Consider the following 27,835-nt stretch of genomic DNA (forward strand, 5'->3'; position numbering starts at 1 on the left):
CAAGTTGATTATTATATCCATTATGCTTATATTGAATCTCTTAAAAAATAAACTATAATAATAATAATAATAATAATAATAAAATTATTTTATTTTATTTTTTCTAACTTGTTAACCACGGAAACTGAGAAATAAAAGAATTTTGAAACTTGTTTACTGTTATGTAATATTACACAATTTTTAGAATCATAAGGAAAACATTTCCTGGACTAAGTTAGGAAGATTGACATCTAAGAGCCCAAATAACTTGCTCCCACCTCTAACTGGCTTCTACCTATCTTCCTCATTCACTGGCTTCATAATACCTATTTTTTCCTAGCCAAGTACTTTTTAGCTTTGTAGCTTCTCTGTGTTTTGTTGTAAAATACCATTCAGTACCATTCAGAGTGAGCTTTGTTATTTAGCTTTTTTGTCAATAACTTGCATAAATAAATGGTATATCCATCAAACTTAGAGCTAGACAGATTTAATAGGAGTGATTGACACTGGCTAAAAGCCAGAAGCAAAAAAGATCTTTATATAAGACTTTGGAATATTGGGTTGAATTTTATTAGATGAAACAGGAATAAATGTAAAAGCCTTAACATTTGGGTTCAGAAAATCATTTTCACAAATATAAATGAGAAGGATTTTGCTAACACTAAAACAAAGATCTCTTATTGGCAGAGGGGATAGAGGTACTGGGGGGTGGGTTAGGGTACTGTAAGCTCAGCATGATTGAGCAGTATGATTTGCATTTAAAAGATTGCATTTAAAAGTATACTGATGCCCCAGTTAGAGACTGTTTCTAGAGTATTTGTTCAATTTTGGGTGTTGTAATTTAGGAAATATATTGATAAGCTAGGAATTGTCCCTAATAGGAACACCTGTCAAACTATGTTAAAGTTCAGTTGAAGGAACTGAGTCTCTTTAGTCTGTAAAAAATATTTGAGAAACAGATGATGACTTTCCGCTTATGAAAGAGGGTTTCATTTTGTTCTACATAGCCCCAGATAGCAGAATTAGAAGTAGTGGTTAGAAGTTGTGGGGAAACTATTTTAGGCTTGTATAAGGAAAAAAAATAATAATTAGTTATTCAAAAGTAGATTGACTGTTTTGGTAGGTTTCCCCTCTTTTTCAGGTCTTGGTGTAAAGGCTAGTGATTAGCCTCTCGGGTCCCTGTTTTTATAAACTACTTTTTAGGATTCATTGCAAAAGATACCTTAATGACAAAAAAAGTATTGGTGCCATATATTCCCTTCTCATCCTTTTATTTATAATGATCTACTCTAGGAACTTGAAATTTTAGTTGAGCAGAATTTTAGAGCTAGGTGGTATATACCTCTTATTGTATGCCACAGGACTTAAAATTGGTTTTTTACCATTTCTAAATAAAGTTTTATTATATTTATAAATGTAAAAACCATTCTTAATTCATGGCCATACAAAATAGGCATCAGGCTAGATTTGACCTTCAGGCTGTAATTTGGAGATCTCCGGTCAAGTTCTGTTCTCATAGTGGAAGGATAGGCTGAGAGATCTCAAATGATTTTCCCTACTAGTAATTAGCAGACCTTCACTTTGTTCTCATGCCTGCCTTCAGCATAGCTCTTTTTATTAAAATTTGCTTTAGATTTAGACTAATTATTCCATTGTGAGAAAATATTAACTTTCTAACCTTAATCCTAGGTTTGTGCGACGACTACTCTATTTTTACAAGCCCAGCAGCAAATTATATGCCAATTTGGATCTGGATTTTGCCAAGTCCAAGCAACTTACAGTTGTGGGTTGCCAGTTTACAGAATTTCTTCTTGAATCTGAAGAGGTGAGAAATATTTTTAACCTAAATATTTACCAAATCAAATGATTATGCTTTGCCAGGGTAAGGAAAACACTAGTTTTAATGTAGTTGTTCAGAGTCAAGTTTAGGGACGACTATAATCATAGAAAACATAAGAATTTTTGCTGTCTAAAGTCAATCTAAAGATTTGGAAGATTTTGTACAAAGGCTAGATTACTATGACTGTAATATTCAAATCGCCAATTTTAACTCGTTTTGAAATTTTTGAGCATACCGCTTGTAGAAGTTTCCATTTGCTGAAGAATCTTGTGGCAGTTCCCATAAATACGTCTTCCATCTTCTCATTTGATGCCTTTGTTAACTTTTATTCCCATTTGTCTTCCCACATAATGAGAAGCCGAGGAAACAATCTGAAATTGGGAGTAGAGAAACAAAACTTTGTAACTATACATGTTGACAGGGTTAATGTAGATCCCTTTGTCTCATTGAAAAAATAATTGCCTATTGGGTTCACTTCTGGCACACTGATTCTTTTTCTTTTGCATACTACTACATAACCGTGTAGTTATATATCTTACATAATAAATAGTCTCCTCATTCTTGGTTAGAAACATTATTAGAAATGGAAATGTCTTTTCTGCTTCTCCCCAGTAGAATGCAAACTCTTTAAGCAGAGACTATTTTTTAACGTTTTGGAATATTTAACCTGAACTTAAATCTTCCTGGAAAGGAGATGAGTGCTAGCCTAAAAGGAGAGCTTCCTAGTGTCTTAGCCTTCCTGGGCCAACAGTTCCATTGTGATTCCTCTCAGCATTCTCTATGGCCTTTTGCACTTTTCTCTGCACCAGTCTTCACATCTATTCCTCTCTCCAACCATCTGAACTCATTCCTCAATGATTATTAATAAGCTGTTGTACCCCACCTCTCATTACTCAAATCCCATTCTCTGTCTCTTGCTGCTTGCTTCCTTATTCCCTTTTCCTTTGACCCAGTACCCCCTCTGTACCTTTCTGAAGCTTTCCATCTTTTCCACTGTGCTTTCTGGAATGCCTCCTTCATAGATAACAAACTTGTTTTTATCTTTTAATTTTTCATTTTTTTTTTCCTTTCCAAGATCTTGTACTGAGTCTGAGCCACTTATTCCAACACTGATTATATATAGAATATATATTGTTCAGAGTTAAGTTTAGGGAAGACTATAATCATAAAAAACATAAGAATTTTTGCTGTCTAAAGTCAAATCTAAAGATTCTTGCAAGATTTTCTACATATATTCTATATAAATATTTTCTACGTATATACATATATGTGTATATATATACACACACACACATATATATATATATAAATATATATAAAAATATATAAAAGTTCTTCCTTCTTTTCCAAAGTCCACTCACTAGTAGAGCTGGGAGTGTTAGAATATTTCTTACTTCCCATTTAATCTTACATGTGTAACGATTAAAAATGATAAAGGCTGATATTATGAGGAAAATTAATATTTTAATTACCATGGCCATGTTGGAAAAAATATATATGACCATGCCTGACTATTTCAAAAAATGCCGCCCGTCCGTATCTTCTCCCATCTTCCCTAAGTAGCCAAAGAGCTTGTCTCAAGGCTGACCTCCAAATTTAAGTTGCACTATACGTTGGGGACGACAAGACGCTCAAAACCGGAAACTCATTGGATCACGGAAAATGTAATTTCAAAGTCCCCCACATGTCCACAGGAAGTTTGTAAAATACTTTTAAATGGGACCCCCAGAGTTCCAAATAACACATTTCCCCCTGAGATCCGGCAAAAAAAAAAAAAAAAAAAAGATTGGTCTTTTTTTGGTGGATCTGTAAACATGGTCAACTTCTAAATTGCAGAAATTTGGGGATAAAAGAAAAAGATAAAAACTAGCCGCATTGACAAAAAGCCAATTTGGGGCAATCCCCTATTGGCATAAGAGTGTACATTCAAAACAAATGCATTCAACTCCCCATAGTTCAAATCAACTGTACCTCAGAGTTCAATTTTGATCTTCATGGTCCAGTGAAGGCTCTTCAGGCATCTTCATGGTGCCTTCACCAAACAGGTTCATTGTCTGGATTCTGGGGAGATGGCAAATTTCTTATCCTGAAATTATTCTCAAAAGAATTTAAACTTTACATTATAGATTATAAAACATACATTTCCTTCTAAGAATTATACATTTCCCCCTGAAATTACTCCTAAAAGAGTTTATTTATATATATATATATATTTTTTTTTTCCTTTTTACATTATCGATTTTTTTTTTAAACTTAACATACGTCCCCCTGAGGAAAATTCTAAATAACACATTTCTCAGCTAAGGATGCATCGCTGAGTCATGGGGTTAAATGGAATCATTTGGCAAAAGAAATAAAAAAAAATTCAAATTCAAATAAAAGAAGGAAAAATAAACTTGTAACAGGCCTTTGAATCAAGGCCCAATTAAAGTGATTTAAGCAGTTTGCTACCCATTCAGGAGCCATTGACTACAGAAAGTTGCCATTCTCTCTATATATAAGAGGAATGTTTTTCTCTGGTCTGATTTTCTGCACCTTCTCAGGGAATGAGCCATAAATGATAGCCAATCTTATGGTGCTTCACTAGGAATTTAAGTTAAAGGGGACTCTCGTCCTCTAAAATGTTAGAAAAGACTGCGACTCCAAAACTCAAACCCCAGTTTCAAGCCCTTCAGTATTGGCATAGAACTTCTGCTATCCATGATCTGCATGGCCTTTTGCTCCTTGGCACTTTGCAGATTCTCAGTCAGTCTCCATGACCTCGTGGCTCTTTTTAGCACTTCTCCTGGAATCAAACAGAGAGACATTAAATCACAGTCCTATAATATTTACCAATAATTGGTAGGTTTCCATAGTCTCGGGCTTTTCAGGTATGCATTAATAATATAGCAAATATATATTTGCATTAAGCTTATATCACTGTAAAATCAAAAAAGGATTAACACAAAATGAGAAAAAAGGAAAAATTCAATTGCTCTAATTAAAAAAATTTAAAAGGAAAAGCAATAAGGAAATTAAAAATAATTTCAGAGGAAAAAAATACAATGCTCTCAAGGATAAAAAAAATGGGAAAAGAACAAATATTGCATTGCACATGTAAGGAAGAAAAATAAAATGTTTTAAAAATCAAAAAATAAATAGCTTAGAACTAGTGAAGGGTTTTTCACCCAAAAATGAGATTCATTTCCTGTTAAGCCTTTGCATGAGCTGTGAGTGTAAACGGGTTTTACAAAATAGCAGATTCACAATGTACATTCAAATAGAGTACCATAATTTCTAAGAACACAATTTAAAACAATAGTAAACAACCCATTATTATAATCACTTGCTATGATGTTTAAAAAAAAAATCGTATACTTGTTAAAAATTCAAACCTTCGCTAAGATATCTTCTCAACAAACTCTGTTACTGCCTCCATAGTAATTGTGGGGCAGAGCCTAAAAAAAAAAAATTTCTGATTCAAAAAAAAAAAACCTACTGAGTCAGAATTATCCTCAGGAATATAGGTCCTTCTGATAGAAAAGCAAGCTAAAGACAGAGATATTAGCATACAGGAGCCCTCCTGGCTTCCTGTATAAAAAATCCCAGGTAGGAAATTTTCATGTTTCTTCTACCCATTTAAGACAACAATTCTTTATAATAAAATATATAAAATCTTATCATTTATACAGAAGGGACTAGGATCTAAAGTAAAATTTAAAACCTCTTATAAAATCATAATTTAAATTCTCAAGGCATCAAAATCTCCAAAGTTGTACACATTTATCAAGATAGAATAAAAACTTAAGCCACATGCTCCTATAGGTTAGATGGCAAATCCACTATATATAAGGCTATTTACACCTTTAAAATGTATAAGATGTTCATAAATGGTACATAGAACAGCATTGTTTTTGTACAGTAAAAAAAAAATGAAACCTTAAATAAATTAGGAAATACAGTATGAGTACCAGATAACAAGCTATACAATAAAAAAAAAACAAAAATCCTCTTTTACCAGTTCTAATAGATTGTTCATTATTTGGGAGTTACAATGAAATCATAAACAGAATTAATCTAGCAGCCAAAACTATATTAGCTTAAAATGAGTCAGTGCAACAGGAAAATCAACAAAAAATGACAAAATTAATTCCCAAAACCAATCAGCAAAAAACAGTAAGATACAGTCTCTTTAAAACAGAAATAAAACCCATTCAGTTCTGAGTTTTTAAAATCCACCTCTGATCCAATTCAAGGTCCTTATAATTAAGCTCTGCTCTGAGCTTAAGGGATTTCAAAGTTCCCCTGAGTTTCAAGTTTGAAATAATTGCAAGAAAGTTTGAAATACGCCATGCGGCCCTATTGAAGAGTAAACGCTAGCCCAGCTAGGGAAAAGCTTAGGTTCAGTTTTTAGAAAACCCACGTGGAGGATGGGAGTGCCTAGGTCAGGCTTTAGAGAAAACATGTGGAGGGCTAAAATGGAGTAAAAGCATCTTTCAGGTTAAAAGTCAATAACGAGAGCAGGGGGAGGCAATACTTCCCAAATCTTAAGCTGCAGTGGCTGAAACAGTCTCTGAGATTGAATTCAAAACAGCCAGGGACTCGGGAGCGGCAGAGGGGTGGCCAGGGATCAGTCGGAGATCAGAGAATCGCCGGAGGGTGTCTGCACTGGGGGGCTCAGGATTCGGCAGGCAGTTAAGCGAGGCAGGAGCACCAGCATTTGGGGTTAAGGTCAGAAACCAGAAACGGCTTCCTTGCCCCTCCAGGGTGGATCAGGCTCAGCTGGCTGGCAGAGTCCAATGGCAGGCAAAAACAAACTGTTGCTTTTAGCAAAAACATTGCGAGCAAAGCCACTCTCCCCTTTCCCTGAAAATCAGCCACGTGGCTGGGGAGAACAGTGAGAAAAGAAAAAACGGAACCAAAAGCTCCAAAACGGCAAGAGCAGGTCCATGCTTCTGGAGAGGATTTTAAATACTCTCAGGCTATCTAAAACATTGAGAGCTTCTTTTCCGATGTGGTTGTCATAAATGTAAGGATTAAAAATGATAAAGGCTGATATTATGAGGAAAAAATAATGTTTTAATTAAAGCCATGTTGAAAAAATATATATGACCACGCCTGACTACTTCAAAAAATGCTGCCCGTCCGTATCTCCTCCCATTGTTGGGGTCTGAATGAATCGCCACCCAAGGAGCACACGGAGACAATGCAATACAAGCAAAGGGAAGTCTTTATTTCTAGTGCGCGCTAGGGGAGCTTAGCAAAGGAGTTCCAGTGATGCATATTCAGAGCAAAGATTATATACGTTTGGGATTCCGGGCTGGTGGTTAAGGGGGGGTGTCAAGGGATGGCTGGTAAGGTGGCGGGTGTTGACAGACTTAGGGGCGCCCTATAGTTCCTGAAGCGTAACTTCTATAGCCTTTGTAGTTGGAGAGCCTTTGTAGTTAGTGGTTTTGGCTGTTTTCCCCAAACATGTAGGGGGTTTCTGGCTAGTTTTGGCTATGGCTATTTTTCTCTTTGTCACTTCATTTTGTAAGGGGCAGGGGACTTTGACCTATGAGCTACAATCTAGTTTCAGCTACTTCACCATCTTCCCTAAGTAGCCAAAGAGCTCGTCTCAAGGCTGAACTCCGAATTTAAGCTGTGCTATACGTTGGGGACATCACCACGCCCCAAACCGGAAGCCCATTGGATCATGGAAAATGTATTTTCAAAGTCCCCCACATGTCCATAGGAAGTTTGTAAAATACTTTTAAATGGGACCCCCCAGAGTTCCAAATAACACACATGCTCGCCTATGAGATTCATTCCATATTTATCATGCAAACAAGATTCTAGTAGCTGTTACCTACTGATTTCTAGGACTCTCTCTTCCAGTTCCTGTGTCACATCCTTCCCAACTCCTGCCCTTAAACTGAGGAACTTCAGTGTACATATTGATAGTTTCTCAAGTATCCTTACCTTCCAGTTTCTCAGCTTGCTCATTTCCCATGACCATCTCTAACCTATTTTAGCTACACACAAATAATCATACCCTTGATCTTGCCATCACCCATCAATGTTCTTTTACCATGTTTATAACTTCTGGAGTTCTTCCTTTACTATCTTCTTGAATCCCTGGCCCCCTTATATTGTTGATTATATGTTGCTAAGCCTCAGCCTTGGATCACCCCATAATTCACCACCTTTGCTCTTACACCCTTGCTAGTAAACAAAGATGGAGAAAATCCTAAAACTGGATCCACTACAGAATTATGTTCTATAGTCTCAACTGTCCATTGTTGCTAGTCAGTCCTACTATTCCTTCCTTACCAACTCACTGTCCCACTGCAGTCTCCATAGTGGTTCTTCCCAACTTCTACATCCCTCTTCAATCCTCCTATGGCTCTAACCCCCCACCCTCTCAGCTAAGAACCTTGCCTTTCCAATAGTATTTTTTGTGGAAAGCACTCAACCAACTTCCATGGGACACAAGATATGGTAAAAGTTATTTGTTGGGGCAGCTGGGTAGCTCTGTGGATTGAGAGCCAGGCCTAGAGACAGGAGGTCCTAGGTTCAAATCCGGCCTCAGACACTTCCCAGCTGTGTGACCCTGGGCAAGTCACTTGACCCCCATTGCCTACCCTTACCACTCTTCCACCTATAAGTCAATACACAGAAGTTAAGGGTTTAAAATTTTAAAAAAAGTTATTTGTTGTAATAATGAAAACACTAACTAAAACATGCTTGATATTTATTGGTTTTTAGAGTAATTTTGAGTCAGCCAGGTACCACAGTGGATAGAGCACTAGGCTTTGAGTCAGAAGGACCTGGGTTCAAATTTGTACTCAGATACTTCCTACATATGTGACCTTGAGCAAGTCAGTTAACTCTGATTCCCTAATCCTTGCCACTCTTGTAGTGTTGATACTGTAGAATTGATACTAAGACAGAAGGTAAGGGTTTAAAAAAATTAATTTTATGAATATAGTGAAATAGACTTAAATGGATTTAGAACAAAATTATTTGAAGAGTCCTTGAATGAGAAACTTATTCACTCAGGTAAAAGTATATTCTCCCCTAGAACACCTTATTTGAACTTTTACTTTGCCTCTGTTGCTATTTTTTTTTTAACCCTTAAATTCTTTGTATTGGCTCATTGGTGGAAGAGTGGTAAGGGTGGGCATTGGGGGTCAAGTGACTTGCTCAGGGTCACACAGCTGGGAAGTGTCTGAGAGGCCAGATTTGAACCTAGGATTTCTCATCTCAAGGCCTGACTCTCAATCCACTGAGCTACCCAGCTGCCCCTTCTTTTGATTTTTTAAATTTATTTGTACTTAATTTGATTTTTCTGCTATAGAACATTACTTGTTTTCTAATACAGTTATAACTTTTCTTATTTCATTATTTCTCTTCTTTTTAGGATGGGCAAGGATACTTAGAAGAATTAGTAAAAGATATTGTTCAGTGGCTTAGTTCCTCATCTGGAATGAAATCTGAAAGAAGCCTTCAGAACAATGGTTTACTAAGTACTCTTAGTCAACACTACTTTTTATTTATTGGAACACTTTCCTGTCATCCTCATGGAGTTAAAATGCTTGAAAAATGCAATGTATTTCAGTGGTGAGTATCCTTCTTATTTTTAGTATGTGATGAGGCTTATTTTTTATTTCTAATTTTTAAAAACAAAAAAACAAAAACTTGATCTTGCATTTTGTCAAAATAAACATTGTCACTGAAACATTTTAAAAATACAATGCTTAAATGGAAATGATGATTCTTTGATATTTCAGCTTAATATTTGATGCATATTACTCTTTCATATACAAACTGTATTCTAATGTTTTTATTTTTTTATTTTTCATTAGTCTTCTTAATCTTTGTTCCTTGAAGAACCAAGATCACTTACTGAAACTGACAGTTTCAAGTTTGGACTACAGTAGAGATGGATTGGCCAGAGTTATCCTTTCCAAAATCCTAACTGCAGCTACTGATGTGAGTGTAACATAGCAAAGAAAAATGCATTTTATGAATAGCCATAAAAATAATTTAAACTTGTAAGATTTAAATTAATATCAATAACTGCAAGTATTATATTTTATAAGATTTATTAGTAATCACTTAAAGTAGAAAAAATGAAAAGAACAAAAGTATAAAACCTAAGTAAAACTATGAGAGTAAACTTTCCTGCCTGACTCACCCAACCTCCACAACCACATTCCCGGGAACTGAGAGAGAGAGGGAGGAGCTACACAAAACTTATATCTTCCCTATGTTTGTACGTAATGTGAGAAGGAAAATGAGGAGCTGGGAAAATGTTCTGGGGAGAAAATTCTAATTACATGAACTCAATTACAAATATTGGAAAAAGGGGTTAATGGTTGTGGTCACCTTGTCAGTTCCTTCCTCCTGCACCTGGAGCAAATTCAGTCTTGCAGTTCCTAACATGTGGGATTTCTGCTTCCTGTCTCCTTTTCTTTGTAGTGGGTGATCCCCATGTCTACAGTGCATTCATTTCCCTCTTCTACCTCTAAAAATGTCTAACTTCCTGTAGCATTCAACCCATCCACTTCCTTTTACAAGAAGCATTTCCTGATTCCTCTCAATTCCTAATGCGTTTCCTCTCCATATTATCTTGTATTTAGTTTGTGTACCAAACATGTTTCTTCTTTGGATAAAATATGAGCTTGTCAAGTACTCAGACTTTCTTTTTCTGACTTTGTATCCTCCAGCATTTAGCAGTATGCCTGGCATATAGTATACTATTAATCAATACAGGTTGATTGTGATGAAACATTAATAAGACTAGTATATACAAAGGGAAATTTTAATATACTTCTTTTAACACTTGGCCTGGTAGAGAAAATATCTTCTTAGCAGAGAAGAGGAGAGGGAAAATCAACTAAAACTTTTTAGTGTAGTATATTAACACAGTGATGAGGTACTTCTCATTAAGATGATATAAGCGGGGCAGCTGGGTAGCTTAGTGGATTGAGATTCAGGCCTAGAGACGGGAGGTCCTAGGTTCAAATCTGGCCTCAGCCACTTCCTAGCTGTGTGACCCTGGGCAAGTCGCTTGACCCCCATTGCCTACCCTTACCACTCTTCTGCCTTGGAGCCAATACACAGTATTGACTCCAAGACGGAAGGTAAGGGTTTAAAAAAAAAAAAAAAAAGATGACATAAGAAGTCCATTTCTTGGTTCAAAAGAAGAAAAACATGTGTTTAATCAGTTTATTCTGCTTTTTCATAAATCATTTTCCTTTTGCAGGGCTGCAGGTTGTATGCAACAAAACATTTAAGAGTATTATTAAGGGCCAATGTAGAGTTCTTCAGTAACTGGGGAATTGAGTTGCTAGTGACCCAGCTGCATGATAAAAATAAAACAATTTCCTCAGAAGCTCTTGATATTTTAGATGAAGCATGTGAAGACAAGGTGAATATTTCCATTTCATTTTTAAATACTTAAATGTGGATGAGAAAAGTTCTTGACTTTTAATATGATGTTGTTATTTTATAATTAAATTTATTTTTCAACTTGAGTAAATGATTGATTAAATGAATTCCTAGTTATCAGATATTTTGTCCAATTGATAATTTTTTTTTCCCTTAAGGCCAACCTTCACGCTCTCATCCAGATGAAACCAGCTTTATCTCATCTTGGAGACAAAGGTCTGCTTCTCCTTCTTAGGTAAATATTAAGCAAGCATTTTCTTTTTTTGTTTTGGGAGAGGTTCTTTTTTTTTTTCTTATATCACCTGTATTGATCCTTATAGCACATTCATAATAAAATTGCATCTAAATAAGAAAATTCTGGATAATAAAAAAATGACATTTCTTTAATAAGTAGTCCTCTGTTTTTTAAATAGGTATTAGAGCAACATAACATAGGACACGTTTCAAGATTAAATACCATTCAGTCTTAAATACTTATTTGTCTTCACGTATCCCCTTTCTTATTTTTTCTTTTCACTGTTCTCTTCCTTACCATATAATCTCATCCATAATCAGAGAGAGGGTCAGTTATTTGTACTGAATAGAATCCTATGTAGGAAATCTGATTTTATGACCATTAGCTGTATGACTTTAGAAAATTTATTTAACTCTCAGTTCTTCATCTGGAAAATGAGAGTGTTAAGTTAATTAATTTCCAAGATCAATTCCAGCTCTTAAATGCTATACCTATGATCTTGTATGTCTTTTTGCAAAGAATTTTCAAAGTATCCTGATATAGAAGAATCCTCAGTTTCTTAGTTATGGAGGCTAAAGCCCTTAAACTTTAGCCCTTTGAAACATTGTAGGTATTGAATCTTTAATTTCTCTATTACTTTTATAGGTTTCTGTCAATTCCAAAGGGGTTTTCCTATCTTAATGAGAGGGGATATGTAACAAAGCAAATGGAAAAATGGCATAAGGTAATGTTTAATTCAATCAGGATATAAAAGTTTTAGAATTTGGGATGTGAGGAAGTTATAAAATATTGTGTGTGTGCATGCATGTTTGTGTGTGTACGTGTGTGAAGTTTTAATTTACATGTAGTTCCAGAAGGCTTTCAAACAATCTTTCTAATGTTTTTCTATAATTCATTAGCATTGGTTTTCTTTTGCTGCAACAAATTAGATGCCTACAATATATGAAACTGATATTACACTTCAATAATTATACAGATTTCTAAATTAGCTGCAAAAATACATGATCTTACAGAGATAGTTTTTCTTGTTCTTTATAGTTATTAGCAGGGTCACAAACATTCTTCATAAAAACTTGCTCATGTTGTTATTGACATAATCATTATACTCTAAAGTTGTCCTTTTTATTTTAGTATCTTATTTTTATTTTGTTTAATTTAATTTTATAAAACCCTTACCTTCTGTCTTGGAATACTGTGTATTGGTTCCAAGGCAGAAGAGCAGTAAGGGGCAGGCAATGAGGGTTAAGTGACTTTCCCAGGGTTACACAGCTGGGAAGTGTCTGAGGTCAGATTTGAACTTAGGACTTCCCGTCTCTAGGCTGGCTTTCAATCCACTGAGCTATGTACAGCTGTCCCCTAGTGCAACAATCTTAACAAAATTCACTTTCAGCCAGTAATTTACATAAGTCTGTGGTAAAGACATTCTCATTTTGCCATGAAAAGTAGATAACAGTCCTTAATGCTGGAGATTTGAGAAGTTAAACTTTTTCAGCTTATTTTGACATCTTTTAGGGCCAATTTCCTTATTTTTGCATTATTCTCTTTAGAATATCATTAAGAATTTAACTAATGAGCACCATATATATACATTTATGGACTTAAAAATAACAAATGAAAGGAAAATTTAATATTAGTATGAATTTTTCAAGGGTTTTAGGTATTGCTTTATAATCATTTCTGTTGACATATGTAGTACTAATGCTGTGTTACATTTTAGGAATACAATTCAAAATATGTTGAATTGATTGAGGAACAACTTAATGAAGCACTTACAACCTATCGTAAACCTGTAGATGGTGATAACTATGTTCGTCGGAGTAACCAAAGGTATTGTCATCTTTAACAGAAATAATTCGTGCATCAATAACTTAATTTAATTTACGAGCTGATTTCTTTTTAAATTATCTTTCTTTTCATCCTGTCTTGTTAATTATGTATCAGTGTAGAAATAATTAGGCAAATCGTCTAATTTTCTTTTATAGTGTCAGTAATATTTTAAGTTAACATACTTGGAATTGATCAATAAGTTTTATCAAATCATTTTTGTTATACTAGATTACAGCGACCACATGTCTATCTGCCCATACACCTTTATGGACAATTGGTACACCACAAAACAGGCTGTCATTTGTTGGAAGTACAGGTAAAGATGCAATTTCATTGTAGATTTGCTTATGGGGTATGACTGACTTTTTAAAATGTGAATTTGTGACTACATGTTTTTTGAAAAGGAACATATAATAGCAGCAGATTGAGTGGTTTAATTAGGTTCTCCATGACTGATCAAAAACATTGAAATTATTTTCATAATACTATCTCAATCTTAGTGTAGCTACAGATAAAAACTAGGTCTGAGTTTTCAGCATTCAGCATTGAGAATCTCTTGAGTAAAGAAACTTCCTCTACCAATACAGAGTATTTTCTCTATAATATATGGTTTAGAGAGTTTCCTGAGAACATTTAGTTAGTTAAGTTACTTACCTAGGATTACATAGTTTGTGTCTGAGAAAGGGCCAGATCTTGGAGACAAACACCCCCCCACCCCCATCCCCCATGTGCGTATACACAAGTATAGGTGATTTATGTATTGAGTGTGTATAAACACAAACTCATAATGCAAATTGCCATTGTCCTTAAAAAGGAAAATATCTAAATTTAAGAACAAAAAGGAAGCACATAAATATATATTGTACAGATATATGACTTGGTTAGACACCTGTGAGTGATTTTTGTACATTTTCATTGCAATTGTGCTGCTAGTGTGTTTGTATTTGACTTATTGTGTGGCCAGGCCATGATGAAAACAGGGATTTATGAGGAAGTAGTTGTGAAGAAATAAAAAAAAATCCTTAAGAAACTAGCTACTGTTTGAATTTGAAAAGCATTTTTTATTAGTATATTTTATGTAACAGTATAGCTTTAATGATACTAACTTGTAATTGGGAATTAATAGCAAAAAAGGAAATCTAGTGTATTATTATTATTATTATCATTAATGGTATTTTTTCTCCACCTCCCTATCCAGAGTGTTGTTCCAGATCTCAGTTACACAATTCGTTCACCGATGTTGGATAAGTGGGAAGGAGTTAAGCAGCTGAAGGCAGCCCTTTGGGCCTTGGTTAGTACTTAATAAATATGTGGTAAATATGTGATAGCTTTGTCATTTCCTGGAGTTTACTTTTTCCTTTAGTGGCATATTATCTTAAATAGATTTCTTTGGAATTTTTATTATTAGTCCTAATTTTTCAAGACTAAAATAATCTCCACTAATCTGTTTTGTATTCATTCCTTCCACAATAATCTTTTTGAAGAGTTTGGTTTTCTGTGGAAAAATCTTTTTGTTTTAATTCTTCCATCATTGGTGTATGTGTGTGTGTGTGTGTGTGTGTGTGTGGGGAGGTATGGTGTTGCATTTGTCTTTTAGAGAGGGATGCATTTTATATCTTTTCATTTTTCCAAGTTTTTTGAAAAACCTCTATGTTTTGTAACCCTATCTAAAAGCAGAGGAAAAAAATCTTTTTTCTTATTCCAGGGTAATATTGGATCATCAAACTGGGGTCTTAACTTGCTTCAAGAGGAGAATGTGATTCCAGATATAATGGCATTAGCACAGCATTGTGAGGTTCTCTCTATTAGAGGGTATGCTTTTGTTTTTAATTTTTTTTAATAGCAATTCAAAATATATCTCTTTAGAATAGAGTGCATTGTATTAGACAATAAACCTCATGTGTTTGATCCATAATTTTGTAAGGGTTATAACTAGAAATGTTGATTATGATCTTATAGATCATTGTGATAATAAGACCACAGTTTAGATTAACTTCCATTTTTATAGATGAGGAAACTTAAGACCTAGAGAAGTGAAATGGTTTTCTCTTGGACCTAACAGGAATAGAACTTGTCTGGGATCAATACTTCTGTCTCTTGATCCTGAATTATTACTATAAATCTCAGCAAATTGGTCTCAGATGATTAAAGAAACTTGCTGAATAGAAATCACAAATTTGATTCTAACTGGTCTCTCCTCAGCCCAATTCATCCTTCACAGAGCTCCAAAAAATAATCTTTCTGAGATACAGGTTTGACCATATTTCTGTTGAGTGTTTCTAGTCCTTTTAGTTACCTTTGTTTTCATTCTATTTTCCTTCTTCTCTTCTTTCTTCTCCTTGTTTCATACCAATTCACTTGCTAAGGCTTGTCATTTCTACATACAGTAATTCTATTTAATTAGTTTCATTCTTTCTATTGTAATAAACACTATCTTATTTCAGATTCTCATTATTTTTCACCTCCATTATTTCAGTAGCTTTCTAATAGTTCTCTCTGTTTCATATCTCTCTTCTAATTTTTATTGTTCATTATTTTCTTTTACATGTTCTGTGGTTTATTCTGATGGCCATATTAACCATCCTGCTCTTCTTCTTATCTGATATTCTCTTTAGTCTCCATGCTTTTGTATGAATTTTACTCATGCCTAGAATATGCTTCTTTTTTCCACCTTTTACAATATTTCTTCTTCAGAGCTCATCTTTATTCCTCCACTTACTATGATAACAATTCCCTCTAGTGCCTTCTCCCCTCATTCATGATTTTAGATTCATTCTCTGTGTATCTCTTGTATTCATTTATCTTTGTATATGTTATATGCTGACTCATTCTCCACCCCTTACAATGTGTATTTCTTAAGGGTAGAGACTTTTCTATCTCTACATATTATAGATCTTTAATAAATGTTTATTGGATCAATAAAAGGAATGAATGCCATTGCCATGCTTAGTAATGATTCAGTGAAAACTTATTGCTTCAAGGAAAAAATTAAAACTTCTCTGATTGATATTTTATACCTTCTATAGTGTAGTCCTCGGCCACCTTTCCAACCTTATTTCACATTACTTCATACATTTACATTCCATCCAAAAGAGGGATATTAGTTGTTCCCCAAACCAGCGATGATCTTTAAAGTACAAGTGTGTGTAAGAGGATTATTGGACTATGGGAAGAAATAAAATAAAACTTTATTTTAAAAATATTATTTATCTCATCCTTTGAAATTTTTTTGTGTTTATTTTATATGCATAGTAATACATGTATATAATTTTTAAATAAACATTCATATATTGTGGGTGCTTGTGCAGATGAATTTTCTTTTAAACTAATACCAGTGCACAATCAAAAATGTTTGGAGATCATTACACCAAACTTTACATGCTATCTCCTACATTTACTCACCTTACCCATTTCTTGAATGTATTCTTGCCTCATCTCTGCTTTTGAAGATTTTTCTCTACTATTCCCTACTTCCTCAGATTTTCCAGAACCTTTTGTTTGAATCTCTACTCTGCCCTCATCATACTTGTCCTTGTGTCATACTTTATATATAACATAATAAGAGACTGCCATCTTTTGTTGTTGTTATATCTCTAATACACATCAGTGCCCTCTATATTTTAGGTACTTAATGAATGTTTGTTGAATTAAACTGACTTAGACCTGTTACACTCCCCACAAAAATCTGTCTTTAGCCATCCATTGTATCCTTAGTCCCAAGCCAGGAATAGTAATGGCCAGATAAGAGTTTTCATTAGTTCAGTGTAAACTTTCATCACTATTTAAATAACTAAGTGCAAGACCTAATCATTGAGCATTATTTATACTATCTTTGTAAAAAAATAACTTATCACATTATAAATAACTAGCTTCAGATACAGACTTGAGGAACTTTGAATTCTAATCAGGCTTGTCTATATTTTAAGAAAACAAGTTGTATAGCATTTTAAGTTTGTTGTAAATACAGCTATGCTTAAGAAAAAATTTCAAATTTTATGATTGTGATCCTATAGTTATTTAAACTACATGTATAGTGGGTATATTTAAAATAAATGTTTTTGTAAGAAATCTTTCTTAATTGTTTTGGAGATACTGACTTTTGTCCTTTATTTTTCATCCCAATCATTTATGGTTTTATTTTTTTATAAAATATATCTACTTATTGGCATAAGTAGTTTCAGAATAAAATTTCATGAGTTTTTTTATGAAATTACATTTCCAGTATGCTTGCAGTAGAAGAATTATATGATCATTGATAATAAGCAGTTGGAATTCTTATACTTGTGCCCTTGTTATCTTCTGAATGATGGTGGGGATAAGCACGTTAAGAGGTGTTGGAGTTGTTGTTGATTCTTCTTCTAGGAGTGGTGGGGCAGAGTATATTGGGAGGATGACAGATGAGAGCAGTTAATTAAGCAAGAGAATAAAAATATAGAGAAATGTTTCTGTCATCCTCTTAGTGCGTAGGCCTGCTCTTACCCAAGGTTCAAGGTGAAAGTAGCTTTAGATAGTACCAACCATTTACATTAGTCATTTAATTTATGAGTGGTTTGATTTCTTATCAGTTAGATACCTGTTAACTTTGCTTCTCTTGATCAACTTCAGCTGTTTGACTTTCTAAAAGGAAATTAGGATTTAGTACCTGACCTAGGAAACTTTTAGGGTTATATCAAAAGTATATATGTGTACACATGCACACATATATTATCAGGATACAGAGGTTCATGAAGGTACTTTTTGTGATAAAATAGAATAAATTCAAGAAATCTGGGGTTGGTCCCCACATCTAATAGAATGATCAAAGGTTTCAAGGAGCTCTGAAATGTAACTGACTTTTTTATAAAATGGCTTTTTAAGGAAATATAAACAAATAGTAGAGTAATAATTTATTTATGGAAAATTACTTTTTCATTTAAATTGTTGGTTCCAAAAAAATTCCATGTTTTATGTGACAATTTATGCAGAACCTGTGTCTACGTGCTTGGTCTGATAGCCAAAACTAAACAAGGATGTGATATCCTAAAATTTCACAATTGGGATGCTGTGAGACACAGTCGCAAACAACCATGGCCAGTGGTTCCAGATGACATGGAGCAGCTCTGCAATGAACTTTCTTCTATCCCAAGCACTCTGAGTCTAAACTCTGAGTCTACCAGCTCTAGACACAATAGTGAAAGTGAATCTGCACCATCAAGTAAGCTTTGTTACAGTTCAGTTAAACAAAGTGAAAATTCTTGTTTGTATGTGAAATTTCAAACTATGTTGAGTTTGTTCTTTATCATGAAAGCCTTTTCTGTTTTCTTTTAAGGTGATTGGGATACCCTCTTTAAGACATGTAATCTTTCATTTAGCAATAACACCCAATTAAAGATTTACATCCCCTTAGTGCAGAACAGGCATATTTTTAATCTACAATCCATAAACTTAAAAAAAATTTTAAATAAATATATTTCAATATAATTAGTTTCCTTTCTAATCCTATGTATTTTATGGCTTTAAAAACATTATTCTGAGAAAAGCTCTTAATATGTAGTTTACCTAGATAGCCAAAGGAGTTTATGACACAAAGAATGTTAAGAACCTCTATTCTAGATATTCTGATCAGGTATTCTCCCATTGCATTGAGAATAGTTCCTTCGGACATAGAAATTCCTCCAGAATTTTGAAATAACATGCTTCCCAGTTCAGGGAAACACATACTCCAATCTCCTTCCCCCTCTTTTTTTTTTTTTTTTTTTTAATCTTACCTTCCGTCTTGGAATCAATACTGTGTATTGGTTCCAAGGCAGAAGAGTGGTAATGGCTAGGCAATGGGGGTCAAGTGACTTGCCCAGGATCACACAGCTGGGAAGTGTCTGAGGCCAAATTTGAACCTAGGACCTCCTGTCTCTAGGCCTAGCTCTCAATCCACTGAGCCACCCAGCTGCCTCCCCTTCCCCCTCTTTTAAAAAGAAAAAACCCACACTGTTACCTTCTGTCTTAGAATCAATACTGTGTATTAGTTCCAAAGCAGAAGGGCAGTAAGGGCTAGGCAATGGAGATGAAACGACTTGCCCAGAGTGACACAGCTAGGAAGTATCTGAGGCCAGATTTTAACTAGATCTGGCTCTCAACCCACTGAGTCATCTAGCTTCCCCCATCCATCTTAAATCCCAATCAGCTTTGCCTTTAACTTGTTCTTCATTCGTTGTTGAGAACTTAGACAGAAAGGATGACAACAACTACATTCTTTAGGCTGCCTGAATGTTAGGACTTAGTTGAAGTGGGATTCTGGAATTCATTCCATAGATATTTATCCACAGTCCATGTGAAAATCTCTCTATATGTTCCACACTATTATAGCTCAGAGAGAAATTACAGCATCTTGATTATCGGATGGGTAAGACCCTTGGAGGACTCTGCCTATGTACTTTGGGAATTGAATATCAATTTTTGGTCTCATTCACCTCTCATATCTTTTCCTTCTTTATTTATATGGTTCCTGTTGGTATTACTTTGAATTTAATGTGTGAAGCATTGTAGGATATAATGTGGAGCTGCTTTGAATCCTTTGGCAGCCTCTGCTTTTATCATGTTGTTTTATTGTTTTTTCCTCCTTATGCCTGATTTCCTACTTCTGCTTACAGAATAAGCAGGCTATATGTATTATGGCAGTTGCTGTAGCTCTGAGAGTAGAAAATAGTTAATACAAAATGAAGCTTAATTATATATTATAATTTAGCTACAGATTCCTGATTAGAACTGTTAAATTTGTGAATGTACTTGTAAATCTGCTGAAGGTTCATCCAAAGTACAAGTCTTTCAATCATCAGTCTTCTTGGGGGTAACTAGGTGGCTCAGTGGATTGAGAGCCAGCCTAGAGATGGAGTGGGGTGAGGTGGGGTCCTGGGTTCAAATCTGGCCTCTGACACTTCCTAGCTGTGTGACCCTAGGCAAGTCACTTGACCCCTATTGCCTAGCCCTTACCACTCTTCTGCCTTAGAACCAATGCATAGTATTGATTCAAAGACAGAAGGTAAAGATTTAAAAAAAAACTCATGTCTTCTCTTCCATTCATGATTTGTGTGTTCTCTGAGCACAGGATCAAAAAAAATCTGACTCCGGTTCTAGCTTCTTATTTGTGAATTGTTGTGTATTATATTGATTTGCCCCTTCCCTAATGTCATTTTGTCTTGAGATGTTATTGATCTACTGAAGCATTACCTCCTTGACCCTCCATCACTAGAAGTGCCAGGAGGAAGGACCTCATTATAAAATAGTCTTTACCTAGCAGTGACATATAGAGATAAGAGACATCTAGCTTTCAATTCTACTTCTGGTAATTACTAAAACCCACCTTGTGGCTAGATGTTATGACTTATTCAAATAAGACAGTGCATATAAAGTCTCTTGTGAACCTCACGGTACTATATAAATTTTGGCTATTCCTCAGGTGTCACTTTTTCAAGGTTAGCTTTCTAAGGAGATTTAGTATATCTAATAGTTTATTGACCTACGTGAACATTAATTTACAATACCAACTATCCTAAGTTTTAAGATCAAATGATCACTAAAATTTAAAGAGTGAATATTTGTAATTTTAAATGCATTTAATAATGTGGCATCTTTCATTTTAGGTATGTTTATAATGGAGGATGACCGTTTTGGCAGCAGCTCTACTAGTACATTTTTTCTTGATATCAATGAGGATGCAGAGCAAACAATTTATGATCGAACTGGGCCTATAAAGGATAAAAATCCATTCCCCTTTTTTGCCTCTAGTAGACTTGTGAAGAATCGTATCTTAAATTCCCTTACTCTGCCTAATAAAAAGCATCGTAGTAGCAGTGATCCAAAAGGGGGCAAGTTGACTTCTGAAAATAAATCTGGCATTAGGCGAAACCGAACAGTTACAGAGCCATCCAGTATTGACTTTAATCATAGTGACGATTTCACATCCCTGTCCAAAGTTCAGAAAACATTAAGATTAGAAACTTCTTTTGTTGGAAACAAGCAAATTGAAGACACTGGTAGCACACCTAGTATTGGAGAAAATGATCTAAAATTTACAAAGAGTCTCGGTACAGAAAATCACAGGGAAAACACAAGCAGAGAAAGATTAGTTGTCGACAACTCTACAAGTTCACATATGAAGATACGTAGCCAAAGTTTCAATACAGATACTACAACAAGTGGTATAAGTTCGATGAGCTCAAGTCCTTCAAGAGAAACAGTAGGCGTGGACACTACAACAATGGACACAGACTGTGGAAGTTTGAGTACAGTGGTAAGTACTAAAACTGTTAAAACAAGCCACTGTTCAACACCACAGTCTAACCACCTGCCTCTTTCAAAATCAAACTCTGTGTCCCTGGTGCCACCAGGTTCTTCTCATACACTTCCTCGTAGAGCACAGTCCCTTAAAGCCCCCTCTATTGCTACAGTTAAAAGTCTAGCAGATTATAACTTTAGCTATACAAGTTCTAGAGATGCCTTTGGTTATGCTACATTGAAAAGATTGCAACAACAAAGAATGCATCCGTCTTTATCTCATTCTGAAGCTTTGGCGTCACCAGCAAAAGATGTTCTTTTTACTGACACCATTACCATGAAGGCTGGTAGTCTTGACTCAAGGTTAACACCAAGCAGGTAAGCACCCATTTTTAAGTTAACAATTATAATTCAGGTTAAGAGATTTAACCTATAATTTAACCTATAACTTATAATATTTTAGAAATGTTTTACATCTTTTTAGGCATTATAAATGACAGCTATTAATTGTTTACTATGGTAGGTTATAAGCTCCCGATTGTCTGATATGGTTTGAAATTGATTCTTGCAGTTGCAAGGGGGGGAGAGAAACTCCTTGTAGACCCTGAAAATAAACATACATACTTTGCTAGGACACATAAGTCACAAGCTTTTTTTTTTATTTATTTCTCGCTTCTGCAAGGATCGATTTTAAAAAGAAGCATGTCGGGGGAATCAGGAGCTTAAGACCTACAATAACAAACAACCTTTTCAGGTAGGTCAATTTTAAGGCCCAAAAAGTTGACCTCTTTTTAAAAAAAATAATTTCAGTAACAAATTCAGTGATAATTTCCATTTCTATTTGTTTTAAGCAGTTAGAAACAATAAAAATAGAAGACATTGCCCCCTCTCTTTGAATTATATTTTTCTTAAGAATAAATTTAGAGTATTGCTAATACTTGGAGATTACATTGTTAGTTAAATGAACTGAAGTTGTCTAGATTAGAATTTAAAAATATGTGCATACATGTGTATAGACATGCATGCACACACACATGCATATATATACACACATATATGCATACATACACACACACACACAGACAAGATCAGAATTTCAGATTCCTTATCTTTCTTCAAAGTATTACCTCAGGTGTCACTTTTTCTTTGAAACCTTTCCTGATTCCCCGCTGCTAATATTTTCCTTGCCTCTTAAATATTTTTAGGGCATTTTTATCTGAACTCACTTTTGTACCCTTCACTCCCTACCTTGTATTATTTTTATATATCTATATATCTTTGCATAACATATTCCTGCCAGTGGGCTTTCAGGTTCTTGAAGGCAGAAATTATAATACTTGCTTTTGTATTTCTAGAACCCAGCACAGTGACTTGCACACAGTAAATAATTAGTAGATGTTGCATTGAATTTAGCATATCTTCAACTGTAGCTATGATTTCTACTTTTTTTCTTGGTGAACCAAATATTTTTAGTCATAAATCCTTTTCTGTAGTTTTATACTTATTGCTAAAATATATTTGATATTTTGATGCTCCAATTAACATTTTTAAAAGTGACTTTCCTCCTTTAATAACAGTAAGCGGTTCTCTTTCAATAAGGTCTACCCTCTAACTGGAATGTATTTCTAGACAGTGTCACAGAGTGGAAAGATTACATTACCGAATTAAAAGAATATTTGTGATTATTGGAAGTTATTATTTAGCCTATGTTTATTCATTTATAAAACTTCTCTTCATGCTGGAAGTTAAATCAAACAGGTCTCTGAGGAACCAAAATAATTGTCACAAAACCCATTCACTGAATACTTTTGCAACCATAATAGAGTTTTGCTTTAGATCTTGCTCTTGCCTCATTATTATGTGGTTTTGGAATGATGGACATATTGCATTCTTACAATAAAATTAGAAGTAAGTGGTACCGGAGTGTGGTGGCATACTCCTCTAATTGGATACAACATTGGATCATTACATAAGGACAAAAACAGATTAAGTGTTTGCCCTAAGGCCTGCACCAATGTGTAAAGCCCAGGGCAGAGTGCTACTGGGCAGCCTAAAGAAGGGCAAACTGACCCAGACTAGAAATAGGGCAAGTCATTGCTCCCATGCCTATCAGTAGTGGGATTAGGCCCATGAGTGACTGTAGCCTGGGTAAGATAAAGGGACCTAATCTTCCTAAAATCCATTTCACCTCCTCTTCCTCTCCCCATTCCCCTCCCCACCCTCGAGAAAGAAGTAAGTTGTAATATCAGTAAGAGAAAATTACAAGGAAAACAAGTATTAGTAAACAATGGTTGAATTAATGAAGAAATCAATGACAGTATTTAAAAGATGATAATGGTACTATTTTTAAAAATCTGTGATGTATAGCTAAAGGAATCCTTAGAGCCAGATTCATATCATTGAATGTCTACAGAAGTAGGAGGAAAGGAAAATCTAAATGAATTAAGCTTGTGTTGTGCCTGAAGATACCAGAAAAGGAGAGATAGATATCTGGCTTAGACAATTTCAAAATGAATTCTTTAGTACTTTCGAAGAAGAAATAATTCTTGAATTGTATAGATTATCATAAATATAGAGAAAGCACAGTGAATATAATGCTAGGTAGGCCTGGAGTCAACACTTGAGTTCAGATGTGTCCTCAGACACTCACTGTGTGACCTTGGACAAATCCCAACCTCTGCCTCAATTTTCTTAACTATAAGATGAGGGTCATAATATAGTTATAATGTTATAATATAGTGGCAGTACCTTTTATGAGACACATGTACGTGTGTGTGTGTGTGTGTGTAAGATCTGGACTTTTGATTTTATTACTTTGGGGAATTTCTGCTGTACATCTCCTTAGTCCTAGATCTTCAGTGACCTCTACTTTAGGATTTTAAAGAGTTGCCTAAGGCACTGAGAAGTTAAGAAACTTCTCCATTGTTAATTAGCCATTCTTCTCACAGGTAGGATTTGAACCTTGGTTTAGGACTTGAAAGCTAGCCTTTTATCTATTACATGATTTCTCATAAATACATAATGTTAATTTTAAACTTGGCAAAGGTAACATTCAAGAAATTATGGATTAATTTCCTTGATTTATAAGTGTATACATACACATACATAAGCATGTACATATTTGTATATTTTAAATTTTATTAGTATAATTTAATTTTTAATTAAAAATCAAAGTAACCAAACCAAGTGTGGTTTATACCAGGTCTGGAACATTTTTTTAACATTAGGAAATCAATATATTACAACATATAAACAAACAAAAATAAACCAAAATTTTTATCAATATGTTTTAAGGAAGTGGAAAATTTTTCCAACATTAATTTGTGTCAGAAACACCAAAAGGAATATGAATGGAGGGATTTTACCTCAGTCCAATGAAAATCATCTTTCTTAAAGCTAATAACTAACATGATATATAGTGGGAAATCATTAAAAGTATTTGTACTAAAAATGAGTACAAAACAAGTATTTGTCACTTCTCTTTGGCATGATATTGAAAATACTATCAACCAGAATAAAACAAGAAAAAGACATTAGATAAATTATAGAAATTGAAAATGAGGTCAAATTATTATTTGCAGATTACTTAATAGTATATCTAGAAAATCCAAATGTCAGAGGAGAACAGAAGGATGTTCAGAAGGAGTTACAGACAAGCAGGACAATGTTGGTACAGCCATGTTAAATGTAATTTTCATTCATTGAAAATCAATTGTAAATTGAAAACAGTAGATGAATCCAGAAGGTTCCAAGATAAAAGATTAACCAACAAAAATTATGTTCTCTTGTATATATTGGAAATAAAGATTAAGTAGACATTATAATAAAAGAAATATTATTTATATTAGCAACACAAATCATCAAATACTTTGTAATTAACCTACTTTGAAATCTATATGATATGTATAAGTACATTTTCAAGCTATAAGACTAAAATGAAGAAAGACAAATAATTATAAGGACATAATATTTGGATGGGTTAGATTAATTAAGCGACCGTACTTCTTAAATTAATTTAGATATATGAGACATGCATATACTGTAAGAGAAAAAAATTAATGGAAGAATTACCCAAAAAAATATTGATGCTGTAAAATTACCAAGGAAAAGGTTTTTTTTTTAAAAAACAAAGCATATCTTTAATATGATAGAAAATGCATTTAGACATATATCATAATTCCTTAGCTCAATGAATTGCTGCTAAATGGAGCTATATTAAAAGTGGAAGAAAATGGTATTACCTTAATTTTGGAGGGGAAATGACTGTTCTGTTAAATAGAAATTAATAGGGATGAAATATACTTAATTATTTACTTAAATTTTTACTTGTCTTAGAATCAATACTGTGTATTAGTTCCAAGGCAGAAGAGAGATAAGGGCTAGGCAATGAGGACTAAGTGACTTACCCAGGGTAACACAGCTAGAAAGTTTCTGAGGTCAGATTTGAACCCAGGACCTCCCATCTCTGGGCCTGGCTCTCAATCCACTGAGCCACCCAGCTGCCCTTTCCCCCTCCCTCCCAATAGACTTAAATTAAAAGAAAAATTCTACATAATATAATCAAAGGAAAATTACAGATTGAAAAATATTTCTAATGAATATGATAGATAAGTCTTGACATCAAAAGTATATAAAAAGTTTTTTAAAATTTACCAAGTCATCTTTTAGTCCCCAATAGATAAATGAGCAAAGGGTATTGAAAGTGCAATTTACTAAAAATGAAAGACAAATTGTTAATTATGTCAGGTAGATGACACAGGGCATACATAATGTGCTGGACCTGAAATTTTCAAATCCACCCTCAGATACTAGCCCTATTTGGCTGCCTCAGTTTCCTCTCTGTAAAATGGGAATAATAGCACCTTTCTCCCAGGGTTGTTGTGAAGGTCAAATAGCACTGTATAAGTGCTAAATTGTTATTTGAAAAAAAAAAAAAATTCAGCCTCCTAATACTGAAAGATACAAATTAAAACAACTCTCATTATATTGGCACAGATAATTGAAAACAACAAAACAATATTGATGATACTGTGGTGGAATTAGAAATTAATATAGTTTTTTTTGGGAAAGAAATTTGGCACAGTATACTATGAAAGTAACCCCCAAAATCATTTTTGGAAATATACCTTGAAATGTAACAAAAGGAAATAAAAGCTCTCTCTTTAAAGAATTTCATTGTAGTATTATTTGCAATTGCAAAAAACTAGAGCCAACTTTTATATTAAACATTAGAAAAATGGTTAAATTCTAGTAAACTGATATAATGGAATTTAGATTTTCACAGAATAGAAAACTCTGTAAAGAAATATCTAAAAAGGCAGAATGAAAAGGCAAAATTAAAAGAACAGTGTATAAATACTACAATAGTATCAAAGGAAAAGTAAGTGAGAATAAACACATTTTCCAGATGCTTACATGTAGTAACTGAAAAATAATGGCCTTTTAATCATTGACATTTATGTATTTAAAATGTAAATGGGTACAAAAACATTTAATTCGCTGTCATAATGTTTAATAAGTATGATAAATATAAAAACTGAACAAACCTTGCAGTCTAATCAAGGAAGAAACATGTACACAAATAACTATATTACATTTTTGAATATGATTACACAGGAGAAATTGAACAGAGTAGTTTAAGAAACTTTAAGAGGGAGTTGCTGCTTTTAGTTAAGGAAGTTAGTAGGTCTTCATGGAAAAATAAAAAGGCATCTGAACTCCTTTTTTCTTTTTTTTTTAAACCCTTGCCTTCCATCTTAGAATCAGTGCTGTGTATTGGTTCCAAGGCAGAAGAGTGGTAAGGGCTAGGTGACGGGGGTTAAGTGACTTGCCCAGGGTCACACAGCTAGGAAGTATATGAGGCCAAATTTGAACCTAGATCCTTCATCTCTGCATCCACTGAGCCACCCAACTGCCCCCTGAACTCATTCTTAAAGTGAAACATATGGAGGTCAACATGGATAGAGGTAGAACATCCAAAGTACAGGAGATAGGGGAAAGGTGTGCATGGAATCAAAATATCAAGATTTTGAGGGATTTCAGAGACAATTTGGTCTAACCTGTACTGAGCAAGAGTCCCTTTTACCACGTAGCAAAGAAATGGTCCAGTATTATCAGTTCTCTTTCCCTATTCTGACAGTTTAATAGGCCTCTCAAAAAAGACATGAGGTAAGTCTAGCAAGAACTATTTTTTTTTTTTTTATTTAACATTTATTAATATTCATTTTTAACATGGTTACATGATTCATGCTCCCCTTTCCCCTTCAACCCCCCCCCCCCCGCGCCCCCCC

At 34.3% G+C, this 27,835-nt stretch overlaps 1 protein-coding gene across 3 annotated transcripts in view; it reads left to right on the forward strand.

Annotated features, from left to right (window-relative positions):
* The window catches only part of RICTOR (RPTOR independent companion of MTOR complex 2), a 64,488-nt gene that overhangs the window by 19,007 nt on the left and 17,646 nt on the right, over positions 1–27,835 (forward strand). For 2 of the 3 annotated variants that reach the window (XM_044664261.1, XM_044664270.1), the window contains exons 11-22: positions 1,669–1,804; positions 9,201–9,400; positions 9,646–9,772; positions 11,049–11,213; positions 11,392–11,468; positions 12,114–12,192; positions 13,186–13,295; positions 13,524–13,611; positions 14,494–14,586; positions 15,001–15,107; positions 18,260–18,489; positions 20,912–21,923. In XM_044664261.1, the coding sequence (XP_044520196.1) occupies positions 1,669–1,804; positions 9,201–9,400; positions 9,646–9,772; positions 11,049–11,213; positions 11,392–11,468; positions 12,114–12,192; positions 13,186–13,295; positions 13,524–13,611; positions 14,494–14,586; positions 15,001–15,107; positions 18,260–18,489; positions 20,912–21,923 (2,424 nt within the window). Of the gene's footprint in view, positions 1–1,668; positions 1,805–9,200; positions 9,401–9,645; positions 9,773–11,048; positions 11,214–11,391; positions 11,469–12,113; positions 12,193–13,185; positions 13,296–13,523; positions 13,612–14,493; positions 14,587–15,000; positions 15,108–18,259; positions 18,490–20,911; positions 21,924–22,227; positions 22,300–27,835 lie in introns of all 3 variants that reach the window. The other variant, XM_044664254.1, reaches the window with a different exon arrangement.

The sequence above is a fragment of the Gracilinanus agilis genome, chromosome 1, assembly GCF_016433145.1.
Source record: "Gracilinanus agilis isolate LMUSP501 chromosome 1, AgileGrace, whole genome shotgun sequence".
NCBI lineage: Eukaryota > Metazoa > Chordata > Mammalia > Didelphimorphia > Didelphidae > Gracilinanus > Gracilinanus agilis.